The sequence below is a fragment of the Callorhinchus milii genome, unplaced genomic scaffold (genome assembly GCF_018977255.1).
Source record: "Callorhinchus milii isolate IMCB2004 unplaced genomic scaffold, IMCB_Cmil_1.0 Scaffold10, whole genome shotgun sequence".
NCBI classification, from domain to species: Eukaryota; Metazoa; Chordata; class Chondrichthyes; order Chimaeriformes; family Callorhinchidae; genus Callorhinchus; species Callorhinchus milii.
Window position 1 is genome coordinate 19,391,910 of NW_024704751.1, and position 23,807 is coordinate 19,415,716.

The following is a 23,807-nucleotide window of genomic DNA, read 5'->3' on the forward strand; positions in this document are numbered from 1 at the left end:
AAGGAATTTGAATGTTTTTGTGTGTGTGCTGGAAATGGTTTTGGCTGAGCGTGCCTGAGCGTGCCTAAAGCTACGAGGGTTTAAGTGTTGTTTTTCAGAAGCAGAAATCCAACCCGTTTTCTGCAGCGAAACACCTTCCCCCATCAGCAGCGAGCTGTTCACACTCCCTCCCGTATCCCCAGGGCGTTTGCATGTTGTGACCAGGTGTGTGCAAGTGTTCCATAACACCAGATCCTTAGCCTAATGTGAGTCAGCCTGGTGCAGTGGTAGCGCTCTTGTCTTTGAGTCAAAAGGTTGTGGGTTCAAGCCCCACGTCGGGACTTGGAATCGTGTAGTCTAAGCTGACGTTGGGGATGCATTATCGGAGTAGCCGTCCTTCGGATGAAACGTTAAACCAAGGCAAACCTGCCTGTTCGATTGAATGTTAAAGATCACCTGGCGCTATTCGAAAAGAGAAGGGAGTTCCTCTCTCCTGGTGCCCTGGCCAGCAATCCCCCAGGTGCAAATTGGTCACTCGCTCCATGGCTGTTTTGGGAAATCCGCTTTACAACAAAGAGACGCTTTGAGACGTCTCCATGATGTGACAAGGCGCCACATCAAATGCAAGCAGTGTTATTAATATTCCATGCAGTGGTGCTTTTCATCACTCTGTCCCGAGGCTCGGTTGAAAGATACAACCATATTCAATAACAAAATTATATTTGTACAGCGCCTTTCACGTCGGGCGGACCTCCCAAGGTGCTGGACAGTCAGGGATTTGGACCCGCGCTGGGGGTTGGGATCAAGGAGGGATCACTGTCAAGTCTCCTGAGTGAGCCCTGTGATGTGCCCCCCCCCACACCACCAGCGAGGAGCTTGTGGACCGTTAAGTTCCGCATCGGGTCACAAGAATACTGATCACCGTGTGTGTCACGGTCAGGCAGGAATTGCGGTCACGTCTTAAATTACTGAGGATGAGCTGTGAGTGGCAGGCAGCACACCCGATGGGGGGGAGGTGGGGGGAAGGTAGGGAGGAGCATATGAAGGTCAGTGTTCGCTGAGCGAAAGGAGCGGCTGAGTTGGTAACCGTGAAACGTTTGCCACAGGCGCAGAGTGGGGTGAGATCGTGGAGTGATTATATATCCTGGATATGTCGACCGTGCCTACAGTCACCTCCCACTCCCCCCAGCTCAGCATCGTGCTCCGCCACTGTCAAGCGCTCTGCGACACTGCCCCGCGCTATATAAGTGACAGTTGTTGTATATGATTACACAGAGGTCACAGGTTCAACTCTGCCGGTCTGTGATGAGATAATAATAATAATAACCCTTGCATTTGATATAGCGCCTTAATGCATTCCCATTTCCCCACCACCACTGCCTCACCTCCTGTGCTTTGGTACGACACGCTGTGGTAGCCTTCTCTTACAAACCAAGAGGAAAAAACGCAGGCTCCTAAACGCTGAACGTTTAGAGCTCAAACACTGGACGGCGATTGCAGTCCGAGTGATGTTTGCACGTGCAGTTGGTGTGCACGCCAGTCATTCTCTGCACGCAGAGCCAGGGTTTGCACAACTAGTTGCTGTTTGCTTACTGAGTGGTTCTTGGCATGCTCCTTCGGATGTTTGCACGCTATCAGGTTTAGACTGTGTTCCTGGTTTCCACGCAGTCAATTCACTTTACGGTATACTCTGTGAAGCGCTTTGAGACGTCTCGAAGACGTGATAAGGTGCTATATCAAACGCAAGGATTATTATTATTGTTATGTCACGATGGGAGACGAAAAAGCGGCTGTTTGATGATGTGGCTTATTAGCCTTTATGTTTATCCTTTAAATAAATGTCTGACCCAGTGCTGGAGCTGGGTGTAGCTGGCTTATATGTAATTATATTATTCCAATTCTGTTGCCATTGGTTACCAGTATAGTCTGGGCTGATCCAGGGTGGGTGGTGACCATATCACACTGTCATTTAGGGCCGACCTGCTCTTTCCCTCCAGCTGCCCAGGTTAGTAGCCCAGGTCAGTGAATTAGTCTGTGTCTCTTCCTCAGACGTCAGCAGATATCTCACTTTAATCCTGACTGAAGCCTGCAATATGAGCTGTTTGGAGATCTTAAGCTAATGCCTCCTCTTAAGATCAAGAGGTTCATAGATTCATAAAAGTTACAGCACCCTGTGCTTGCTTACGTGCGTGCGTGGGGGTCAGTCTGTGTCTATGTATATGAGTGCGTGTGAGTCATTCTGTCTATATTTGTCAGTCTGTATGCGTGTGTGTGTGTGCTTGTATATTGTGTGTGTGTATATGCATTGTGTAGAGGTGTGTATTGTGTGTGTATGTGTGTGTGCGTGTATGTATTGTGTGTCTATCTGTGTGTGTGTGTGTGTATTGTGCACGTGTGTGTTAATCTGTATAGAACATTAACCAGCCACTAACTCTGCTCTCTCTGCTCCAGGTATGGCAGGGCATTTAAACATGAGCCAACACTGCACTCCGGCATTAACGTCGCTGTGTTCCTCATGGCAGCCGGACATCAGTTTGATTCGTCCTCTGATCTCCGGAAAATCGGTAACATTAATAACACAGCTGCAGAGCGTGTAGTTAGACATACTGATCAGTCACACGCGTATATCAGGAATTGCCAAGTAATTAAGCTTACCAATTAAGCGTGTCAGAACTTACCTTGTAATTAGACATACTAACCGGTTACAGAACATTTTAGCGCGCAGAATTTAGCAAATTGTTGAATTCACCTTAACTCTAGTGTCAGTTTTCTGCCATTCAACAACAACTTGCATTTATATAGTGCCCTTCACACGGGGCAGCTTCTCCGAGCGCTTATAAGCTTATAATTCTTAAAAGAAGTTACGGAAAAACGACTTCAGAATTAAGACAAAATGCAAAATGCTGCAGATGCTGGAAATCTGAAACAAAAACAGAAGTCGCTGGGAACACTCAGCAGATCAGGCAGCATCTATGGAGAGAGGAAAGTGAGTCACGTCTCGGGTCCAAGACCCTTCGTCAGTTCTGACTGACCTGCTGAGTGTTCCCAGCGACTTCTGTTTTTGTTTTAGAATTAAGACTTGTACATGAGACTCAGGTGGAACTTCTTCCCTGCTACTTAGCATCCAGATTCTCCAATATCAGTATCTCAGTGCAAGCAATAATATAATAGTCCTCGCATTTCATTTAGCACCTTATCACATCGTTGAGATGTCTCAAAGCATGTCGCAGGATTTTACTGTAAAGTGTAGTGACTGTGTATTCTTGGCGGATAAGAGAGGAGAGGAGGAACAATGAGAACTGATCACCAGTTTCCTAAAGGAATGTTTTGGGGGTTTGCAGGAGTGAAGCTGAGCAGCTTGCTGGGCAGGAAGGGGAGTGTGGAGAAGATGCAGTTTTACTGGGATGTGGGATTCTACCTGGGAGCCAGCATCCTCTTCAACGACCAACTGAAGATCATTCAGTCCTCTGAGAAGCTTTACCGCCTGAAGGCCCCGGTCTGGTAAGACAGTCTCACAGCCCAGCCTCAGGGCAAGAAATTTGTTCGTTCACTATTCATGGTAATTTGAAGGCCAGTGAACTCAGGGTCTTGCGACTGAACACATCGAGAGATTCACAAAAGGAATTGTAACCAATGGATCCCGTAAGTACCCAAAAGTGTGTATGCAACAACGACTCACAGTGCAGGGAAGCGTCTCAGAGGGCTTAATAATGTCAGAGCCTGATATCAGAGCCAGGGGGAGGAAGGAGGTGACCGTAAGCACGGTTGCTCCAATGCAACTCTGCTCCAAAGCAGAACTCCACGTCGACACTGAACTCCGGAGTTTCAGCACTGCTGCAGAGGTCACTGTCGGAGTGGAGTTCAGGAGCTTCACTGTGTCTCTAACCTGTGCTGTCGCTGACCTGGGAGTGTAGGACGGACAGGGTAGAGGGACCGTTACTCTTGTCTCTAAGCCGTGCTGTAGCTGAGCTGAGGTGTGTGCTGTTGCTCCTCAGGTACCTGGTGTCGGCGATGGAGACGTACCTGCTGTACAGACGCTTTAAGACTAACGTGTCAGAGCCGCCCCAAGACCGGCAGGATCTGGTTGATTTCTGGATGGATTTCCTGTTGGCGATCTGCCGGAGCGAGACACCCACTGAGCGCTTCCTGGTACTGAGCGAGCAGCGAGTTCGGGCACTTATCGTCACCTCACGTTATTTTTACCGAAATTGCAGTAAAAAAAACAAGAATCTAAAACACTCACTCTCCGTCCCAGTCCGGGAGGATTAACCCGTGAGCTGCTGGTGCAATAATTCCTGAGGCATCTCAGAACAGGCCCTAAAGTTGTGTGTGAGTCCCTAAAGTTGTGTGTGAGTCCAAACGCTGCCCCGGCTGAGATCAGCCACTCTGCACTGACTCTGGGACCATTCGGGTCAGTGGGAAGAATCTGTAGCTTTAATGGCATTTATACACATAATAATCATTTGATATAGCGCCTTATCACGATGTTGAGACGACTCAAGACGCTTCACAGAATATACAGGGCGATCAAAAAATCGAGCTATCTACTCTATTATCTTAAAAAAAAGCCATCATTTCTTTTAAGACTTATTAGGCATTGTAATGGTATCATGACTTTTTGGTCACCCAAAAGTGAAGTGACTGTGTTTTGTAACCTTTATATTCATAATAATCCTTGCATTTGTTATAGCGCATTATCATGTTGTTCAGACATCTGAAAGAGCTTCACAAATTGCCCTTCACGTCCCTGTAAAGCAATGTGACTGTATTGTGTGGCCATTTCCTACTTGGTGACCTTGTTGCGGCTGGTCACACAAACACATCACCGTGACCTCTAACCCTTCCCCCCACCCCGCTCTGTCACGAGGTAACATTAGACTCCCCCCAATCCTAAACAGNTTTTTCCTATAACAGGTTCTAGTCCTGGAGCCGACCAAAATCTTCCAACCGGCAACGCTGAGCGTGAGCCTCGAGGAGAAGATGGTCACCATGGGCCACGTCTCACCGGACGAAAAGGTATTTTCCGTTCATAGAAACAGGAGTAGACCATTCAGCCCCTCGAACCTGTTCCACCATTCTACAAGATCATGGCTGATCTGTACCTCAAGCCCAATTACCCACCCTTGCCCAGTATCCTTTAATACCCTGACGTAACAAATAGTTATGGATCTCAGCCTTGAAGGTGTGAATGGATCCAGCATCCACAGCCTTTTGGGAGAGAGAGTTCCAGATTTCCACGAACCTTTGGATGAAAAACCACCTCCTAATTTCACTCCTAAATGGCCCAGCTCTAATTTTAAGACTGCCCCCTTGTTCTGGATCCCCGCCCCCCCCCGCCGGAGGAAACAGTTTCTCTGTAGCTACCCTATCGAATCCCTTTATTATTTTAAAAACCTCCATCAGTTCGTGTTCCAACCCTGCGGGCACTGGGTATGATCGAGCAGAAAGAGGTCCAGTCAGTCTAGCTGACCGTCTGCACGCAGTGAGAGGCAGCAACAACAACAACTAATGACGTGTAGAGCCTTTCACGTCAGCAATACACAAAGCAAGTAGTATACAGGGCTAAGTTGCCCAGAATCAGTTGATTCCATTAGTGCTCTGGTCAGGCCACACTTTTGGAGCACTGCATACTGTATCTCTGGTCTCCGCAATGTAGTAGGGGCTGTCCAGGCCGACAGAGCAGAGCAACAAGGATGATAATAATAATAATAATCCTTGCATTTGATATAGCACTTTTCACGTCGAGAGGACGTCCCAAAGCGCTTCACAGAACACACTGTAAAGTGAATTGACTGTATATTTGTGGGCGAACGCGGCAGCCAATTGCGCACAGCAATGTCCCACAAACAGTCGTAGATTAAAAATGACCAATTTATTATTGTTTTTGGTTTTGGAGGGATTATTATTAGGCTCTGTGTGATCCCTGATGTTACTCCTTCGGTCACCTAGTCCTGCCCTCCACCCCTCCTGATCCCAACCAGGGATTAGGAAACGTGGTTGAGGTATTTACAAGTCAGCCTGCCCGATTGCTTACCTCACCACCTCTTGAGCAAATCAATCATCAAAGAGAGATGATGTCTCTTGTGGCTGGTCACACATTAACCACAAGGGAGATTATCTCTTGATGCTCTGCATTGCCTCTTGGAGGGGAAACCCAATCTGAGCCTAGTGACCAAGGCTCCAGGTAGTCCTTATTCATAATAACAAGAAAATAAGAAATAGGAGCAGGAGTAGGCTATTCAGCCCCTTGAGCCTGCCCCGCCATTTAATAATTTAATATGATCTAACATAATTCCATTTACTTGCCCTGTCCCCATATCGTTTAATCCCTTTAGTTTTTAAAAATCTGTCGATCTCAGTCTTAAATATGTCCAATGACTGAGCATCCAATCCACAGCCTTCTGGGGTAGAGAATTCCATAAATTCAAGTTTCTCCATCAAACTGCCCGTCAGCCTGCTTTTGTTTTATAATTCGGCTGGCGAGGTTAGGCCCCTCTCCCCCCTTTAAGCCCAATTAGATTGAATATATTGCTCAAGGGAACGAGGATTGTCCCTGCAGACAACAACAACAACTTGCATTTATATAGTGCCCCTCATGCAGGGTAGCGTCTCAGAGCGCTTGGCAGACAAGCTCAATCCCTCCAAACTCTTAATAGGCTTCGAATTGTCAAAGGACAATGTAGACCTGTGGCCTGTCTTCATGACCACCGAGCAGGTCAGGCGACAGGATGGTCTGTCTGGCAGGGCAAGCCCGGCCTGAGCCGAGTGACCAGGTGCGCAAGCGAGCTCTGTGTTCCACAGTATCTCCTCTGCCTCTTAATGAGGGCAGAAGTACTGCAATACCAATGCCAACCAACAGAGGGTTGAAGGCTTAGCTGCTGCCAGGAGTTCAATCCTTCCCATCAATCATTATGAAGAGATTTGGTCATTGACGTGTACACACAAGCAAAGCTCTACAGGAGAGCTTTCTGGCACGAGGAGTAAGTGAAAAAGCACAGAAACTACACTTGATCTCAGGCAGAAGGTCGAGACGGGTACTTCAGATCCTTGTTTCCTTTTTGATGCGGATCCTAGTTTAAAAAAGGTCATGGTTTTGGCCCTGAAATGTGCTGCATCGGCCAAACTGCCTGGGTTATTGTTCATGGAAACTGCACGTCACTGGAGTGAGCGAGTGAGTGAGAGTGAATATTGGTTCTGGCAGTGACGTGTCTCAGCAACGTGGAGGAAAAGGATGTGGCCGAGAGCTTGATTTTGTGGACATGGTGACTTATGTCTACTCCTCATCTCCTCCCTATCTCTGCTCCTCAACTCCCCACTCAGCCAACAGAGCGGCTCATGTTACAAGGGGAGTGGTGAATCACACACCCACACAGACGTTGCCTCTGAACAGTGAACAATAACTTTAACCATTAACCACTACAAGAAGGTCCCAGTTTTCTGATTTAGATTTAGATTTAGACAGAAATTGCTCAATTAATTGATATTATCTCTTGCAGCTGATTGATAAACTGTGTTTGTGCCTGACTGACGTGCTCTGTCTGCTCTGTCACCTACAAGGCCATTCACGGCCTCGCTCCCTCCTACCTCTCCAACCTACTATCCCCCTACCTACCTGCCCGTGCCCTCCGTTCCTCTGGCTCCGGTCTGCTCCACGTCCCCCGCCCCAACCGCCCTACCATCGGTGGTCGGGCCTTCAGCCTCTCAGCCCCGAGGCTCTGGAACTCCATCCCCCAGTGCCTTCGCCGCTTCCTCCCTTTCCTCCTTCAAGGCCGGTCTCAAAACCTTTCTCTTTGACCGAGCCTTCAGCTCCCCTCTCGACTCTCTTCCCCCTCCTCGCTCCCTCCCTTCCCTCCCCTCCCCTCACCATTTCCCCCCTCCTTGCTCCCTACCTTCCCTCCCCTCACCCTGACCATTTCCCCCCTCCTCGCTCCCTCCCTTCCCTCCCCTCACCCTGACCATTTCCCCCCTGCTCGGGTCATGACCCAACTGTGCAGCGCCTTGGGACGTCCTCCTGACGTGAAAGGCGCTTTATAAATGGAATCTTGTTGTGTTGTTGTTGTTGTCTGGCTCGGCCCTAACGCTGATATTTTGTTGACAGAAGGGAATCCACACTTGGTCCTTCAATGCAGAGAGTATCCGCGGTGTCAGGTGAGCAGCCTCTGGGCTTGTGGGCAGTGAATTATTATTTCAATAAGAACGGAAGGAAATGAGAATGGGAACAGCTCCTCCTTCCTGTATTCCAACTCCAGCCACAACAGGTGGTATTCGATGGTCTGTTTTAAGCTGTTTTATCTTGTACTGAACAGTAGAACCAGAGCACACGGCCTGCAATTGAAGGGGGTAAATTCAGAACAAATCTGCAGAAACACTACTTCAATGAGCGAGTAGTAAACTTATGGAACAGGCTCCCCAAGGAGACAGACGGTGGAAGCAGTAAATGTCATTTGTTTCAAGAACAAATTAGATAGATTTCTGCTAGAAAATAATATCTCGGAATACAGTATATAGTTTGGGACACGACATGTCAAGCGACTGCCGGGATGGTGAAAGGCGAACTAGATGGACCTTGGTCTTCTTTCGCCAGGAAATTCTTAAGTTCTTATATCCTGCCCGATAGCTGCTCCACACAGACTCTAATTGTGTCCCGATTGAAGGGAAGTTTTTCTAATGAAAAACTAAAGAGAAGGGAAGATGGCAGGTTGTCCCAGTTGACAACACCTTTAGGTGAGAGTTTGTGGGATGCTGCTGTGCGCAATTGGCTGCCGTGTTTTGCCCACAAAATAAATATACAGTCAATTCACTTTACGATATACTTTGTGAAGTGACTTGAGATGTCTCGAAGACGCGATAAAGCACTGTATCAAATACAAGGATTATTATTACTTTCCCGGTCAGACACCCCTCCTTTTGTCTCCTTAGTTATATTGTTTAACAACATCATCGGATAAGGTGATGACAGTAAAGCTGTACCGCCTAAACCAGGGCTTTTACTGCTTTGTCCCTGAAGTAATGGACAGATAAATACTGGTGCTGATATAATATCAAAGGGGAAAAGAAAATAGCAGAAATGTGGAATTAATCGGTAGAGAGTTTCAATGCACTGCAGTAAAACTTGTATAAGTCTTACCTTTATAAATCGCATAATCGAATTGAACATGCGCTATTCCTATTTAGTTTCCTACTAAAAAACACTCAGATTACTTTGCACTAGTCATATTTTATAAACCAAATCATCTCCTAGCTTGTAACACCTCTACCACACTTACTGGCTGAATTGAAGTACGGATATGCAGTGTATATCATTGAATAAATTGGATGTTATTGCGATTTATGCAATTTTGTCTGTATCTCATACTTCAAGCAAGTCATATTAAATGTCATGGTCCCGACTGATATGACTTATGTGAGTTTTACTGTAGCACAGACACTATGCGGGCAAGAGAGGGAATGGGATTAGAGCACCAGCATAGACACAATGTGCCAAATAATAATAATAATAATTCTTGCATTTGATATAGCGCCTTATCATATCTTCGCGACATCTCAAAGTGCTTCACAGAATACACTGCAAAGTGAATTGACTGTATATTTAGTGGGCGAAAGGCGGCAGCCAATTGCACACAGCAGCGTCCCACAAACAGTCATGGATTGAGTGACCAAATTGCTATTATTATTTTTTGAAGAGTTTTTTACCCCCAGAAAAGCGATTCGGCAATCGACTAACAACTGGTTCCTACTTACTGCTGGTAAACAGAAGCATGTGGAGTAAGGAAACTTGTCTAAAGTTTCGCCCTGCCCGAGAATCAAGCCCAGATCCTCTCGCTTGCGAGGCGAGCGCTCTAACCACTGAGCTACAGGACCACACAAGGCAGACCTTGTTTTTTTTCTGTGAATGTCTTGTGATGCCTCATTCAGCTGGTAAAGGGCAAAGGCGAGGGAGGCACAGCTTTGTGCGATGTTCCTGTGTGTGTTACTGTAACAGGAAATCTTTACCGTGTTCCACGTAAACGTAGTGCCATCTCTGGTCTCGAGCTCAGGGCTGGCTGTCTCTGTGAGTTACTGGCCGCCCGGCTCAGGGCGTGGGAGACGCGGTTAGTGACGAGGTCCCTCAGTGAGGAACGTTTGTTGTGTTGTTCCCAGTGTCTCAAAGTTCGACGAGCGATGCTGTTTCCTGTACGTGTTACACAACTCGGATGATTTTCAGCTGTACTTCCCAACGGATGTGTGCTGCAAGCGGTGAGTGTCTCTGGCATGAATCCTGGGTTCCCGGGGGTGGTGAGGGCGGTGGTGGGGGGGGGGGCGAGGCATGGTGAAAGTGGGGGTTTCCAAGTGGTAGCATTCATGGGACTCTAGTTTGGATACTCTAAAGCATGGTGATGGATTTCTGCATGTGTCACACACGCGGCTAATAAAAGCTAATATAAAAAAGCTAATATACACACAGCAATATCCCACAATCAACCTTGGAAACAACAGATCTTTTTTTTTAAATCTGGAGATTGTTGGCCAGGACACCAGGAAAATTGTCAAGTCGAAAGAAATAGACACGAGGAGGGGAGGAGAATAAAGAGGAAGTTCTGGGTTTGTGTGCGGTGATTGTGGCTGATTGTAGGTTGAGAAAGACGAATGCGGGTGATTAAAACTCTGACAAGAGGCACAATGTGTCTCGCTCCTCACTGAGTTTATATTTAGCTCGCTCACTCGCTCGCTCTCTCGCTCACAGAAATCCGAATCTTGGGATATGTGCTTCCTGTTTTCTGGCAAAGAAAACATTTTTTGAGAAGGTTTGCGAGCGAGAAGCCGAGCAGTTGCTGACAAGATGATCTCATGCTATTGCAACACCAGCAATGTCTCAAACAGCAGTGTATTCTTGCACTCAGTCTCCTGAGGCTGCTCCATGGTGTGAGTGGGAATCAATCGCCCCCTGTTGCCCACTTCTGTTGTTGCTGTTTAAACGTGCCGTTTCGCCCACAAAATACACAGTCACTTCACTTTACAGTGTATCCTGTGAAGAGCTTTGAGACGTCTCAATGACGTGATAAGGCACGATATCAAATGCAATTATAATATTGTTACAAAAGGAGCTGGTTCGAGGTTTAGTGAATTACACAGCATGCTAATTGTGATGTCTTCCGCATTTTAACATCCTCTGTGTATGAATGAGAACAGTCGCTAATGTAACCGCACAAGCCTGTCATAGGGTTCTGTCAATATCTGTGTCACTGTGCAGCATCTCCAACTCTGTGGGTCTCAGTGTTATTCTCGCTCTCTCTTTCACTCAGGGTCTGTGTGGATCTCTCTCAGGGTGTGTGTATCTCTCCTAGGGTCTGTATGTGTGTGTGTGTATCTCACTCTCAGGGTCTGTGAGTGCGTGTGTGTGTCTCTCTCTCAGGGTGTGTGTGTGTCTCTCAGGGTCTGTGTGTGTGTATATCTCACTCTCAGGGTCTGTGTGTGTGTATGTGTATCTCTCTCTCAGGGTCTGTGAGTGTGTGTGTGTGTGTATATTTCTCTCAGGGTCTGTGTGTTTCTCCCTCAGGTTCTGTGAGTTGCTAAACTCTTTCACAGAGAGTGGGAGGAGCAGAGATGATGACCCGCAGTTGACTGAGGAACCGTTGGAGGTGGGTGAAATACAGGCAGTGCAGAAACATTTCCTTTGTTACTTAATCTTACATCACCGACATCCCCGTGAGCATCGCTGGCATCACCTGGCCACGCGGGAGATCTGCCTGCGTGGGCCAGCAACAACAAATATGCTTTTATACAGCGCCTTTCACGTCGGGAGGACATCTGAAGGCGGAGGACAGTCAAGGGTTTGCACTCGAGCTGCAGGCTGGAGGGGTGAAGGGCAAGTGGTGGTGGGTTGATGACCAGGCAATGTGTATTTAGCCTGATGTTGTGTTTGTGCTGAATGCAGTACAATTACGAATACACAGAGAAGGGAGATCGGCTGGTACTGGGGAAGGGAACGTACGGGGTGGTGTTTGCCGGGCGGCACCTCAGTAACCAGGTCCGCATCGCCATCAAGGAGATCCCAGAGAGAGACAACAGGTAACCTGTGCTCTGCCCCCGCCATCACATCCAGAATACTGCGACATTCCCATCCAACTTTGGCAATACCCTGGAAATACTGGGAACTCTCCTCTCTAACTGCAGCTCAGGCCAGCTCCACAGCGAGACACCACTTGCTAAGACTCTCTGTCCTAGATGCTGCTCCTATTTTTCTCCGAGACTGGTTGCCTCCTTCACTAGTTCTTTCACTCTCTGACTCCCTCTCTCACTCATTCCTTCCCTCTCTCACTCAGTCACTCACTCTCTCACACACTCATTTCTTCTTCATTACCTTTGAATCATTCCAATCATTCGCTCGATTGCTCCCTCACTCACTCCCTTCCTCACTCATCATCCCTCACTCACTCACTCCCTCCCTCGCTCCCTCACTCACAGTGACCTTGCTCTGACAGATACTCACAACCTCTGCACGAGGAGATCGCTCTCCACAAGCGACTGAAGCATCGCAACATTGTACAGTACCTGGGCTCCGTGAGTCAGGATGGATTCATCAAGATCTTCATGGAAGAGGTCCCAGGAGGTAAAACAACAACAACTTGCATTTATACAGTACCCCTCACGGCAGGTAGCGTCTCAGAGACCTTAGAACTCGCTCCCGTTCGATTCTGGAGTCCTGGGACTGGAGTATCCTTGTATTCCTGGGAATTTTACCGTTATTCTGGAGTTGGACGGGAAGAAAGAAAGTGCTTGCATTTCGATAGCACCTCATCGCCTCGAAACATCTCGAAACACTTCATAAGCAAATAACGCCAAGTGTAGTGACTATTTTTTGTAGTTAAATGCGCCAGCTACTTCAAGGACCAAAGAAACGTCCCAGCAAGTCTGTGCTGGTGTTTTCCTCCATATGAATCACCCACTAATCCCTCCCTCCCCCTCCTCTGCGCCCTTTAAAATTCTTTTTTATCAGGCGCCAATCTAATTTTTTTTTAATCATCTATCCGCTTTGCTAAATTCAGGTTGTGACAGTGGATTCCACATTCCCGGCATACAGAAATATTTTCAAACCTCTCCGTTAATCCTCTTCCCGATTACCTTAAATGTGTGCCTTCGACCAGTGGAAATCTATTGTATTATATTATCTATTATAATCTATTGCTCTTTACTCGATCGATATGACAGTCTCGCAGAGTTACTGTGTCGGGAGTAATCTCTGTGTTTCCTCTATCTGTTGAAGGCCTCTATCAGGTTAATCTTTAACCTGCTCAGTTGTTGAAGATTAAGCTGATGAACCTTATATAATGAAATGCCCCAAACTGTAGTTAATAATCATACTGCGGCCTAAATAAAGTTCCATATTCTTTTTGGAGAGAGGTGTTGGGCCAAATAAGGTGGGAGAGGCAGAGTTCATTGTGGGTTTCAAGTGGGAATTGCACAAGGATATAATTAAATAAAATAATAATAATCCTTGAATTTGATACAGCGCCTTATCACGTCTTCTAGACATCTCAAAGCACTTCACAGAATATACTGTAAAGTGAATTGACTGTATATTTGTGGACGAAACGCGACAGCTAATTGCGCACAGCAGCGTCCCACAAACATTTGTGGTTTGAGTGACCAAATTATTTTTTTCTCTTGAGGGATTATTATCAGGTGTGTGGAGTGAAGAAACTTGCCCAAGATTTTGTGTTCCAACCCTGCGGGCCATTTCCATCCATTTCACTTGTGCCAATCAGAGGTAACTCGCTTGCGAAGCGAGTGCTCTAACCACTGAGCTGCAGGATATGTGAAGGAGAGAGGCTTGAAGGGGTCTGGGGATAGGGCAGGGCAGTGGGATTGAATGAACCTTGCTTTGAGAGCCAGTGCAGACTCAATGGGCCAAATAGGTTGGGTGAGCCTAGCTGCATAAGCAGTGGGAAGCTTGCTGGTCACTGCTCTCAATGGTAAACAGTTTGGTTTCAGCTGGTTAAACTCCAGCAGTTACCCCATTGCACAATCTGGGGTGGAGTCTAAGTCTTGGCTTTTATCAGAGGTGCCGTCTGTAGGATTAGATGTTGAACCAATGTCCCATCTGCCTGGTTAGATAAACGTTAAAGATCCCAAGCTACTTTTCGAAATAAAACAGAGAGGGAGTGTCTCACAGTGTCCTGGCCAACATTCCCCCAAATAAAATTGGTCGTTCGCTTCATGCCTGTTTATTGGATGTTCTGGTGCACAGATCAGTTGCTCCGTCCACCTGTGAGTACACAGTCACTACACTGAAGAGTAATTATTGTAAAATATTCTCTCAGTGTTAATGTGACTGTCACTGGTAACTCTTGGTGTTAATATGCGTCTCTGTGACCAGTACGTCTGTGTCAAATGCAATCGTCTCTCACTCGTAGCGTCTCAATAACAACTTGAATTTATATATAGCACATAACACGTGCAGTCGTTCCTCGGAGCGCTTGGTGGTTGATGCAAGTGTGTCTGTTACAAGCGCTCCCAATGTTACTGTGAGTGTGTCTGTCACTGGTATCTCGGTGCTATATGAGTGTGTCTGTCACTAGTATCTCGGTGTTAATGTGAGTGTCTCTGGCACCAGGCAGCCTCTCAGCGTTGCTGCGCTCGAAGTGGGGGCCGCTGAAGGACAACGAAGCCACCATCATCTTCTACACCAAGCAGATTCTGGAGGGTCTGAAATATCTGCATGACAACCAGATCGTTCACCGAGACATCAAGGTACACATGCGAGAGCGCAAGGGGGGAAATAGAGAGGGGGTGAAGGAGAGAGAGAGAGCAAGTACAGGGGCAGAGAGAGCGAGTACAGGGGGAGAGAGAGAGTACAGGGAAAGGGAGAGCGCAAGAGAGAGTACAGGGAGAGATAGGGGGGTGGGAAGCACTTCCAGATTCTGCCCTGTGTAAAGGGTACTATAAGAGTGCAAACAGTTGTTTTTAAGGGAGAGAGTCCAAGTGTGTGTGGGACGGGGGTGGGGGGGGAGAGTGCGAGAAAGAAGTCCTGGGGAGGGGGAGCGGCGCGGTGGGGTGGAAGGGGATGTGTGGGGAGCTGGTTGTGATTGCCGTGTGCTGTTTGCAGGGAGACAATGTGCTGATTAATACGTACAGTGGCGTGCTGAAAATCTCTGACTTTGGGACCTCAAAGCGACTGGCCGGGATCAACCCCTGTACAGAGACCTTCACAGGTGTGTGTTCATGTGTGCGCGCGTCTGTGTGTGTGCGCGCGTCTGTGTGTGTGCGCGCGCGTCTGTGTGTGTGTCGCGTCTGTGTGTGTGCGTGCGAGTGTGTGTGTGCGTCTATGTGAGTATGTCTGTGTGTGTGAGCTGTGTGTGTATGTGCGCGTCTTTGTATGTATGTGTGCCTGTGTATGTAATGTGCCTGTGTGTGTGTGTGTGTGTGTGTGTGTTAATGGTGGGGGATGGAGGTCAGTTGTCCAGTGTAACAAATGTTCCTCACCATCCCATTCCACCTCCCCCAGTTCACAACCATTTCACTTGTGCCAATCAGAGAGAACAGCACGACTGGCTTACACAGTGTGGGGAGAGACAGAGACGCAGTGTGGGGAGAGATGGTCCATTGCTTGTTTTTACTGTTGTGAATGAAATTGAAAACCTTGTGTGCGCAGTGACCTCATATGCATGTGTGTGTGTGTGTGTGTGTGTATACACTGACCCTGTGTGTGTGTGTGTGTGTGTGTGTGTACACTGACCCCATGTGTTCACTCTCAGGGACTCTGCAGTATATGGCACCTGAGATCATTGACAAGGGGCCGCGGGGCTATGGGAAGCCAGCTGATATCTGGTCTCTGGGCTGCACAGTGATCGAAATGGCTACAGGGAAGCCCCCGTTCTATGAGCTGGGGGAGCCGCAGGCCGCCATGTTCAAGGTAACGCACCTTTAAACTCTCCGAGACACCAGGCCACGTGGAGAGACCTGGACAGGCGGAAGTTGTTGTTGTCATAACACAGCTCGCTGCGGACTCAGGACAGCGGGTGTGTAAGGGTTAATTCACAGGGGTCAATAACTGGGGATTCACACAGCCCTCAACTGAGCCCCTCAGCACAGCACAGTTCGACCAGGAATGTAACAGCAAACAGAGGCGAGTACCCACCAAATACAGTCACTACATTTCACGCTGAATGCTGTGTCGTACTTTGGAAGATGCAGTGTCACATGTAAGGATTATTCACCTTTGCATTTGGCGCAGCGCCTTATCACAACAGAAGGGCGTCCCAAAGCGCTTCACGAGATACGCCTTGAAATGAAGTGACTGTGTATTTGGAGGCAAACGCGGCAACACAATTGCGCACAGCAATGTCCCACAGTTGGCCAAGACACCGGGAGAGAGAAACTCGCTTCTCTTTTGGAATCGCGCCGCGGGATCTTTAACATCCATCTGAACAGGTTTAACGCCTCATCCAAAGTACAGCACCTCCAACAACCCCCCCCAGCACTGCACTACAGTGTCAGCTTAGTCTACGTGAGCTCAAGTCCCGACGTGGGATTTGAGAAAATTACCACTGGGGCCAGGCTGACACTGATAAAAGGGTAAAACGGGGACATCCGTGTAAGACAGTGATTGATAGTGGGATGTAATCATGACAGTGGTGTACAATAGTTATACATAGTAGTAGTTGTTGCGTCTGATAGTGTTCTGTGTAACTGAGACGCTGAGCCTGGCTGCCACCCCTGATACCTTGACAGTCACTTGTTGCTTCCTGACAGGGTAACAGTCGAAATGTACTTTGCCGTTGGTTTGACAGGTCAAGTTGCTGCGGGATTGAGTGAGGTGTGTGTGTGTGTGTGTGTGTGTTGCTGTGTTGATTCCCTGCTGTCCCTGCTCCAGGTTGGTATGTTTAAGATCCATCCCGACATCCCGGACTGTATGTCCCCCGAGGCCAAAGCTTTCCTCCTGCGCGCCTTCGAGCCCGACCCCGACAAGCGGGCCACAGCGGGGGGGCTGCTCCGAGACACCTTCCTCAGCCCTGCCAGTCGCAGGAAAGGGAGATACAGCCCCAAACCAGGTACAGCACAGCACTGAGGTGGCGGGATGGAGAGGGGCGGGGGAGAGAGAGGACGGGAGAGAGAGTGGGAGGAGGGAGGGGAGAGAGAAGGGAGAGAGGGGGAGGGGAAAGCAAGAGGGAGTGGGGGAGAGAGAGGGAGTGGGGGAGAGAGAGGGAGGGGGGGAGAGAGAGGGAGGGGGGGAAAGAGGGAGGGGGAGAGAGAGAAGGAGGGGAGAGAGCGAGAGGGAGGGGAGAGAGCGAGAGGGAGGGAAGGGGAAAGAGAGCGGGGGTGAGAGAGTGGGAGTGAAGGAAGGGAAGAAGAAAGAGGAAGGGGAGCGAAAGAACCAAGGAAGGAGGGTAGAATGAGGGATGATTGGAAGGTGAAAGCAGGTGAGGAGGATGTTGTGATTCGACAATTTCTTCCCAGCCTCGGGTCTGGAGTTTGTTTGTTTCTCGTGTTCAATGTTCAGCCCAGAAATCAGGGATGTGGTGCAATGTCAAGCTGTGTCCGGCGTGGGGAGTGTCACAGCCACCTGCAGGCAGTGATTGTCACTACCTTTCTCCATCGTGAGAACATTGTTGACCTCAACTCCTACATCAAGTCTACCTTTTATGGCTGTCTCTAGTCATTGCTCGACTTAGGTGGTTACTCGGGGTAGGGACTCTTCCCACTCAGCTCCCGTTAACCCTGTAAGCCAAAGCACTAAGGGGTAGGGTGGTCCTAGCTTGACAAGCAGTGGAAAAGCTCTCAATGGCAAGCTGATTAAACTCCAGTGGTCACCCCCAACGCACACTCTAAGGTTCACAACAACAATACATTTATATTTATATTGATATAGAACCTTTCACATTGGGTCCGTGAGCTTTGACCCTTTCCAAACTGCACCTAATACTCTCTGGAATTAGGTAAACAGGGTGTGTCTCTCAGGGGAGAAATTGGGTCTTCTATTCCAGATATCACAGAATTTCTATGTGCAGATGGCATACATGGAACTCTCAGTCTGGATCATCAGACCCATCACCATGCTTTAGATTAGCCGAATCGGACTGAGACTTCCACATAGGTATGCCAACTAACACGTGGACATTTCCCTGGGTGTAGAATGGAATTTGCACTCTTTCCCTGGATAGATGTATCCTGCTTACCTACCTTGATAAACTTTTGAGTATTTAGCACAGGTTGTCGAGAGCTAATGCTTGATTACGTCAGAGTGTACTTTGGGGTAAATGGTGGATTTAACCAGCTAAACATGCATATTCAGAGAACTGTCTGGCAAGCTTTCTCGCTGCTTGTGCAGTGAGGACCACCCTACCTGTTGGGACTTTGGCTTACAGAATTAACAGGAGCCGAGTGGGAAGAGTGCCTACTGCAAGATGTGGTTGATAAACTCACAGTGTTATTGTTGAGGGCTGCTTCGCTTCCTTTCTATGTAATTGCTTCGAAGGAATTGATGATGTTTCTTTCCCACAAGGAGAGCTGTTCCACAGTCTGTCTGTCCCAGCTCCTGAGCAAGTTAAGGACTCAAGTGACAGCGATCCTCTGGCCTCCTCGTTGGACCTGAGACACCTCTCCCGAAATAACGCTGGTCAAGGTCAAGGTCTATTTGCAAAATGCAGCTCAGCAAAACAGGAGTTTCTGTGGTAATTACAGCGCGGAGCTGGGTTAAGAGGCTGTGGGTTCCAGTGACACGTCAGGGCTTGAGCTTACAGGCCAGGTGGACATTCTAGTGTAGTACTGGGAGAAAGCTACATTGTCAAAGATGCCAGCTGATCTTTGATGAGATTTTAATCTTTGGTCATGTTTGCTTGTTCGTGTTAAAGGCTGCCAGGTTGGATGGTTGAGGTCAAAACATTGGACTCAATTTGATCATGTTTGCCAAGGATGTGGGCCATGACCTTAGGCTCAGCTTGATGCTGTGATAGGGAATGGTAGGATGGGGGAACTGGAGGGATAAAATCAGTTGGGCCAAAGAAACTTCTTCATCCAAACCGATCTTGTGATTGTGCCAATGTTCACCTCCTTTCTCCCCTCTCCCCCCTCTCTAACCTGCTTAAAGCACCATCTCCTTTGGTGGTCAGAGACCTCACTCTGTGTGAATGGTGCTTTTCAAATGTAAATTGTCACCATTGAAATGACTACTGTTTACTGGGAGTGCGCAATAGCTGATGAGCTGTGGTTTAGTGAGGACGTGGGTTGGGATTTTGGCACTGCGATGGTTAAAGGGGTGAAGTGAAAGAGTGCAGATAAAACAATGTAAATCCTCACATTTGACACAGCGCTTAGAACATCCAAAAATCTCCAAGTGCTTCGTAGGGAATTGTGGTCAAGTATAGTGACTGTGTTTATGGGCAAACTGAGGAATGTTTATTCGGGATTGCCCCTTGCAGTGTTCCCGAGGGCGAGGATCCTAGCAGCCCCTGCTCCCCAGAGGAGAACGCCTGCCTATTCCAGTTAAAGAAAGACAGTGAACGGCGAGACACGCTCTACAGGATCCTCACAGAGGACAGCGACATCATAGTCCAGAACATTCTAGAAGCTCAAGCTCAGGTAACATGATTAGTTGGTGTGTGGAGACTCAACAACAACAACTTGACTTTAAATAACCTACTTCACGTCTCAGGGCTCTCTCTCTGTGCCTCTCACACTCTCTGTCTCTGCCCCTCATCGCTCATACTCTCTCTCACTGCCTCTCACACACTCACTTTGGCTCCCACACACACTCTCTCTCTGCTTCTTTCACAATCTCTTTACCTCTTTCAAATTCACTCTGCCTCTCTCTCTCTCTCTCTCTGTCTTTCGCTAGTTACAATCTGTGTTGTATCTCAACACAGGCTGTAACTGACCTGGGAGTGCTGGATAGACGGTGTTGTGGAAGCTGGTGGCATCTGAATACATATTAAATAGCCACAGGTCTCACCCTAAGTCTGAAAAGATGAGCTCTTTTAGTCAGTGGGTGCCTGACACATGTGGAAACCCATCACCAAGCTCAAAAGGATCCAACTTGAATTTACATAGCGCCCTTCACACTGGGCAATGCCTCAGAGCACTGAACATTGGCGGAGCCTGGATGCTGAACCAGGAGGGAGGGAGGAGGTGACCGTAGGTACGGTCCAAGGGAAAGGTCTTTAGGTGTGGTCTGAAAATGGGGAAGGAGGGTTCAAGGCGGAGGGATTGAGAGAGAGAGTTCCAAAGTTTCAGGGTGTCATGGCTGAAAGCACGGCTGCCAATGGTGGAGCGGAGGGGACGAGGGACAAGCAGGGAGCTGCTGAAACACCGAGGATTGTTTATTTGCAGAGAATTTTTTGCAGACGTGAATAGTTAAAATTCTTTTGAGTGACAGGGAACGGAATCCAGAAATTCTTATCCTGGCAACACATTCATTTGTTACTTATTGTGTTGAGGTCACATTCTCAGGGTTTGGTAAAATGAGGGGAAATTAACTTTGCAGTAAAGCCTAGGCAACCAGCCTGTGTCACTCAGTGCCCAGCTCTCTCCTCCTGCGCATATACAGTCACTACACTTGACAGCAGTTGCATTTGAAGCTCTTGGAGACATTTCCATGCTATCGATGTTACACCAATATTATTATTGTTGTTATTTTCCTGCAAAACTCACATAAGTCGTATCAGTCGAGCCATAACATTGAGTATGATTTACACAAAGTCCGAGTTGTAGGCAAACTGTATAAGGAGAGGAGCCATTCGAGAGCAATTAAGAACAGCTGGCGAAAGAAGGCTAAGGTCCATCCAGTTCGCCTTCCACCATCCTGGCCGTCGTTTGACATATCGTGTTCCAAACTGTTACTGTATAACTGTGTGATATATTGGCTCCTCAGATATTAGTTTGAGATATTATTTCTTAAATATTTAGTAAGATTGAAGCTTCGTATGACCTCTGAGGCTGATTTCTCGCTCTCTCCCTGAACCCAGAGCACGGAAGCCACCAACCTAACATGTGACCACGTGCGGCAGCTTGTGGTCTGTCTGAAGGACTACATCCGCTCCCCGGACAACAAGCTGATGGAGAGTGCCCTCGCCAGCCTCAAAGATGAACTGCAGTTTGACAGAGCGGCTCTCAATGGGGTGCAGATCCTCATCTTCAGCTTCCAGGACGCGGTGAGTGTCTGGGAGAGGGCAGCAAGCGAGGGGATTGGTGGGGAGGACGAGGGAGGGGATTGGTGGGGAGGACGAGGGAGGGGATTGGCGGGGAGGGCGAGGGAGGGAATTGGTGGGGTAGGCGAGCGAGGGAGTGGATTGGTGGAGGGGAGCGAGGGAGGGGATTGGTGGGGGAAGGCGAGGGAGAGGATTGGTGGGGATTGATGAGGGCGGGGATTGGTGGGGGAGGGGTGAGGGAAGGGATTGGTGGGGGAGGGGTGAGGGAGGGGATTGGTGGGGGAGAGAGGGGATTGGTGGAGGAATTAGATAGGTGCTCCAAAAGGAAATGTTTGCAAGGATATGGGGAAAGAGCAGGGCAGTAGTTGGTAGCCCTTCCAAAGAGCTGGCACAGGCACAATGGGCCAAATGTCCTCCTTCTGTGCTGTAATATTTTATGATTCTAAGAGAGGGATGGGAAGTTCAGGGAGGAGGAAATGACAGGTGAGAAACCAAGGAAGTAATAATCAGTTAGTTTTCTAACTATTTATTTTGGTCAACCAGGGATTAAATCTGTTGAGTTTACATCCCCAGAAGTCATACTCAGGCTGTACAGTGCTCTGGTCAGGCTGCACCTTGAATACTGCAGAGAGTTCTGGTGACCATGACATAAGGGAGCAGCCTAAGCCCTGGAGGCTCTGCAGAGGAGAGCAAACAAGATTGATCCCCAGTGTTGAAGGAATGAACTGTGAGCAACAACTGGACAAGCTAGGCCCCTTCAGTCTTGAGAGAAGATGACTCAGAGAGGACCTCCTAGAGGTGTAAAATTTTTTAAATGGGATTGTAAAATTAAATCCAGATCAATACTTTAGCATTTATCATGATAGCAGAACAAGAGGAGGTATGTTTAGAGTGGTAAACGGCAATTTCAGGATAGACACCAGGAAGTGTTTCTTTATGCAAAGGGGAATCATCGACTGGAAAAGGTTACCAGGAAGAGTGGTTGAGGCCAGAAAACTGGGACTCATTTAAAAAGCAGCTTGATGCTGTGATGGGGGAACACTGTGTAGGGTGGGTGTTCTGGAGAGATGAGTTTGTTTGGGCCGTAGGGCCTTCTTCATCCGAACTGGTCTTGTGATCTTGTGGGTGCCAGAGGCATGCAGGAGCTCGTCGCTGTGTTTAAGAAACAACAAGAGTTCCACATCGGTATGAAAATTTCCCAGGGAATGGAATGTGCACTCTCCTGGAGGATGATCTGCTTACCCAATCCTGGAGATTATTAATCTTGGCTTGGCAGAGGCATGGGGAGCACAGACTGTGTGTGTGGGAGCAGGGTAATTGTTGGCATTTAAGCAATTAAAATTAACCATGGAGTCTGACAAGATTCCCACTGCTTGTCCCACTATGGCTGTCTTGCCCATTCGAGTTTGGTGTGAAGGATTACCGGAGCAAGGTGGGAAGAATCCCTGTCCCAGGGGCTGGCCGGCCTCTCCGCTTCCTGATGATGAGGCGAGCTGGTGGCTCCATTACCAACCAGAGGCTTGGCGTGGCGCAGTGTAAACAGTGGCACAGACAGCTCAGCAGCAACAACAACAACAACAAGATTCCATTTATAAAGCGCCTTTCACGTCAGGAGGACGTCCCAAGGCGCTGCACAGTTGGGTCATGACCCGAGCAGGGGGGAAATGGTCAGGGTGAGGGAAGGGGAGGGAACGAGGAGGGGGGAAATGGTCAGGGTGAGGGGAGGGATGGGAGGGAGCGAGAAGGGGGAAGAGAGTCGAGAGGGGAGCTGAAGGCTCGGTCAAAGAGAAAGGTTTTGAGACCGGCCTTGAAGGAGGAAAGGGAGGAGGCGGCGAAGGCACTGGGGGATAGAGTTCCAGAGCCTCGGGGCTGAAAGGCTGAAGGCCCGACCACCGATGGTAGGGCGGTTGGGGCGGGGGACGTGGAGCAGAGCGGAGCCGGAGGAACGGAGGGTACGGGCAGGTAGGTAGGGGGATAGTAGGTTGGAGAGGTAGGAGGGAGCGAGGCCGTGAATGGCCTTGTAGGTGAGGATGAGGATCTTGAAATCGATCCTCTGAGGGATGGGGAGCCAGTGGAGGGGAGCGAGGGTGGGAGTGATGTGGTCGCGAAGCCTGGTGCGGGACAGTACACGAGCTGCAGAGTTCTGAATGACCTGCAGTGTGGAGGGAGGTGGCGGGAAGGCCGGCGAGGAGAGAGTTCCCATAGTCCAGCCTTGAGGTGACAAAGGCGTGGACCAGGGTTTCAGCAGCGTGAGGGGTGAGGTAGTGCCGTAGTCTGGCGATGTTCCGGAGGTGATGGAAGGCGGTGCCAGTTGTGGTGCGGATGTGAGGGAGAAAGGACAGCTCAGGGTCGAACAAAACGCCGAGGTTCCTGACCGGCTTTGAGAGGTGGAGAGTGCAGCCTTGGATGCTGAGCTCAGCTCCCTACATAGAATTGCATAGATTCTATCTATAGCTCAGCTCCTTCTATTGTTAATAATTGTTTCCTTTCCAGGTCAAAAAAGTACTGAGACATCACCAGATTAAACCACACTGGATGTTTGCTCTGGACAACATCATCTGCAAGACAATGCAGATAGCCTTCACCCTGCTGCTCCCAGGTACAGGCAGTAGCCTATTCCCAGCTCTAACCTCTCCCCCCTGACTTCCTCCCCCACCTCCCCCTAAACCAGTTCCCACCCACAGACAACCACTCTCCCCCTCTTTT

General features: G+C 48.6%; 1 protein-coding gene across 1 annotated transcript in view; it reads left to right on the forward strand.

Moving 5' to 3' along the window:
- Positions 1-23,807, forward strand: part of LOC103187330 (mitogen-activated protein kinase kinase kinase 5) — a 51,947-nt gene that overhangs the window by 22,679 nt on the left and 5,461 nt on the right. Inside the window, exons 7-23 of the mRNA XM_042338530.1 lie at positions 2,431-2,543; positions 3,321-3,480; positions 3,975-4,128; positions 4,894-4,995; positions 8,078-8,127; positions 10,120-10,215; positions 11,516-11,597; positions 11,894-12,027; positions 12,441-12,568; positions 14,573-14,709; positions 15,065-15,170; positions 15,714-15,871; positions 16,832-17,009; positions 18,464-18,629; positions 19,377-19,536; positions 20,919-21,104; positions 23,595-23,700. Coding sequence (XP_042194464.1) covers positions 2,431-2,543; positions 3,321-3,480; positions 3,975-4,128; positions 4,894-4,995; positions 8,078-8,127; positions 10,120-10,215; positions 11,516-11,597; positions 11,894-12,027; positions 12,441-12,568; positions 14,573-14,709; positions 15,065-15,170; positions 15,714-15,871; positions 16,832-17,009; positions 18,464-18,629; positions 19,377-19,536; positions 20,919-21,104; positions 23,595-23,700 — 2,216 coding nt within the window. The remainder of the gene's footprint in view (positions 1-2,430; positions 2,544-3,320; positions 3,481-3,974; positions 4,129-4,893; positions 4,996-8,077; positions 8,128-10,119; positions 10,216-11,515; positions 11,598-11,893; positions 12,028-12,440; positions 12,569-14,572; positions 14,710-15,064; positions 15,171-15,713; positions 15,872-16,831; positions 17,010-18,463; positions 18,630-19,376; positions 19,537-20,918; positions 21,105-23,594; positions 23,701-23,807) is intronic.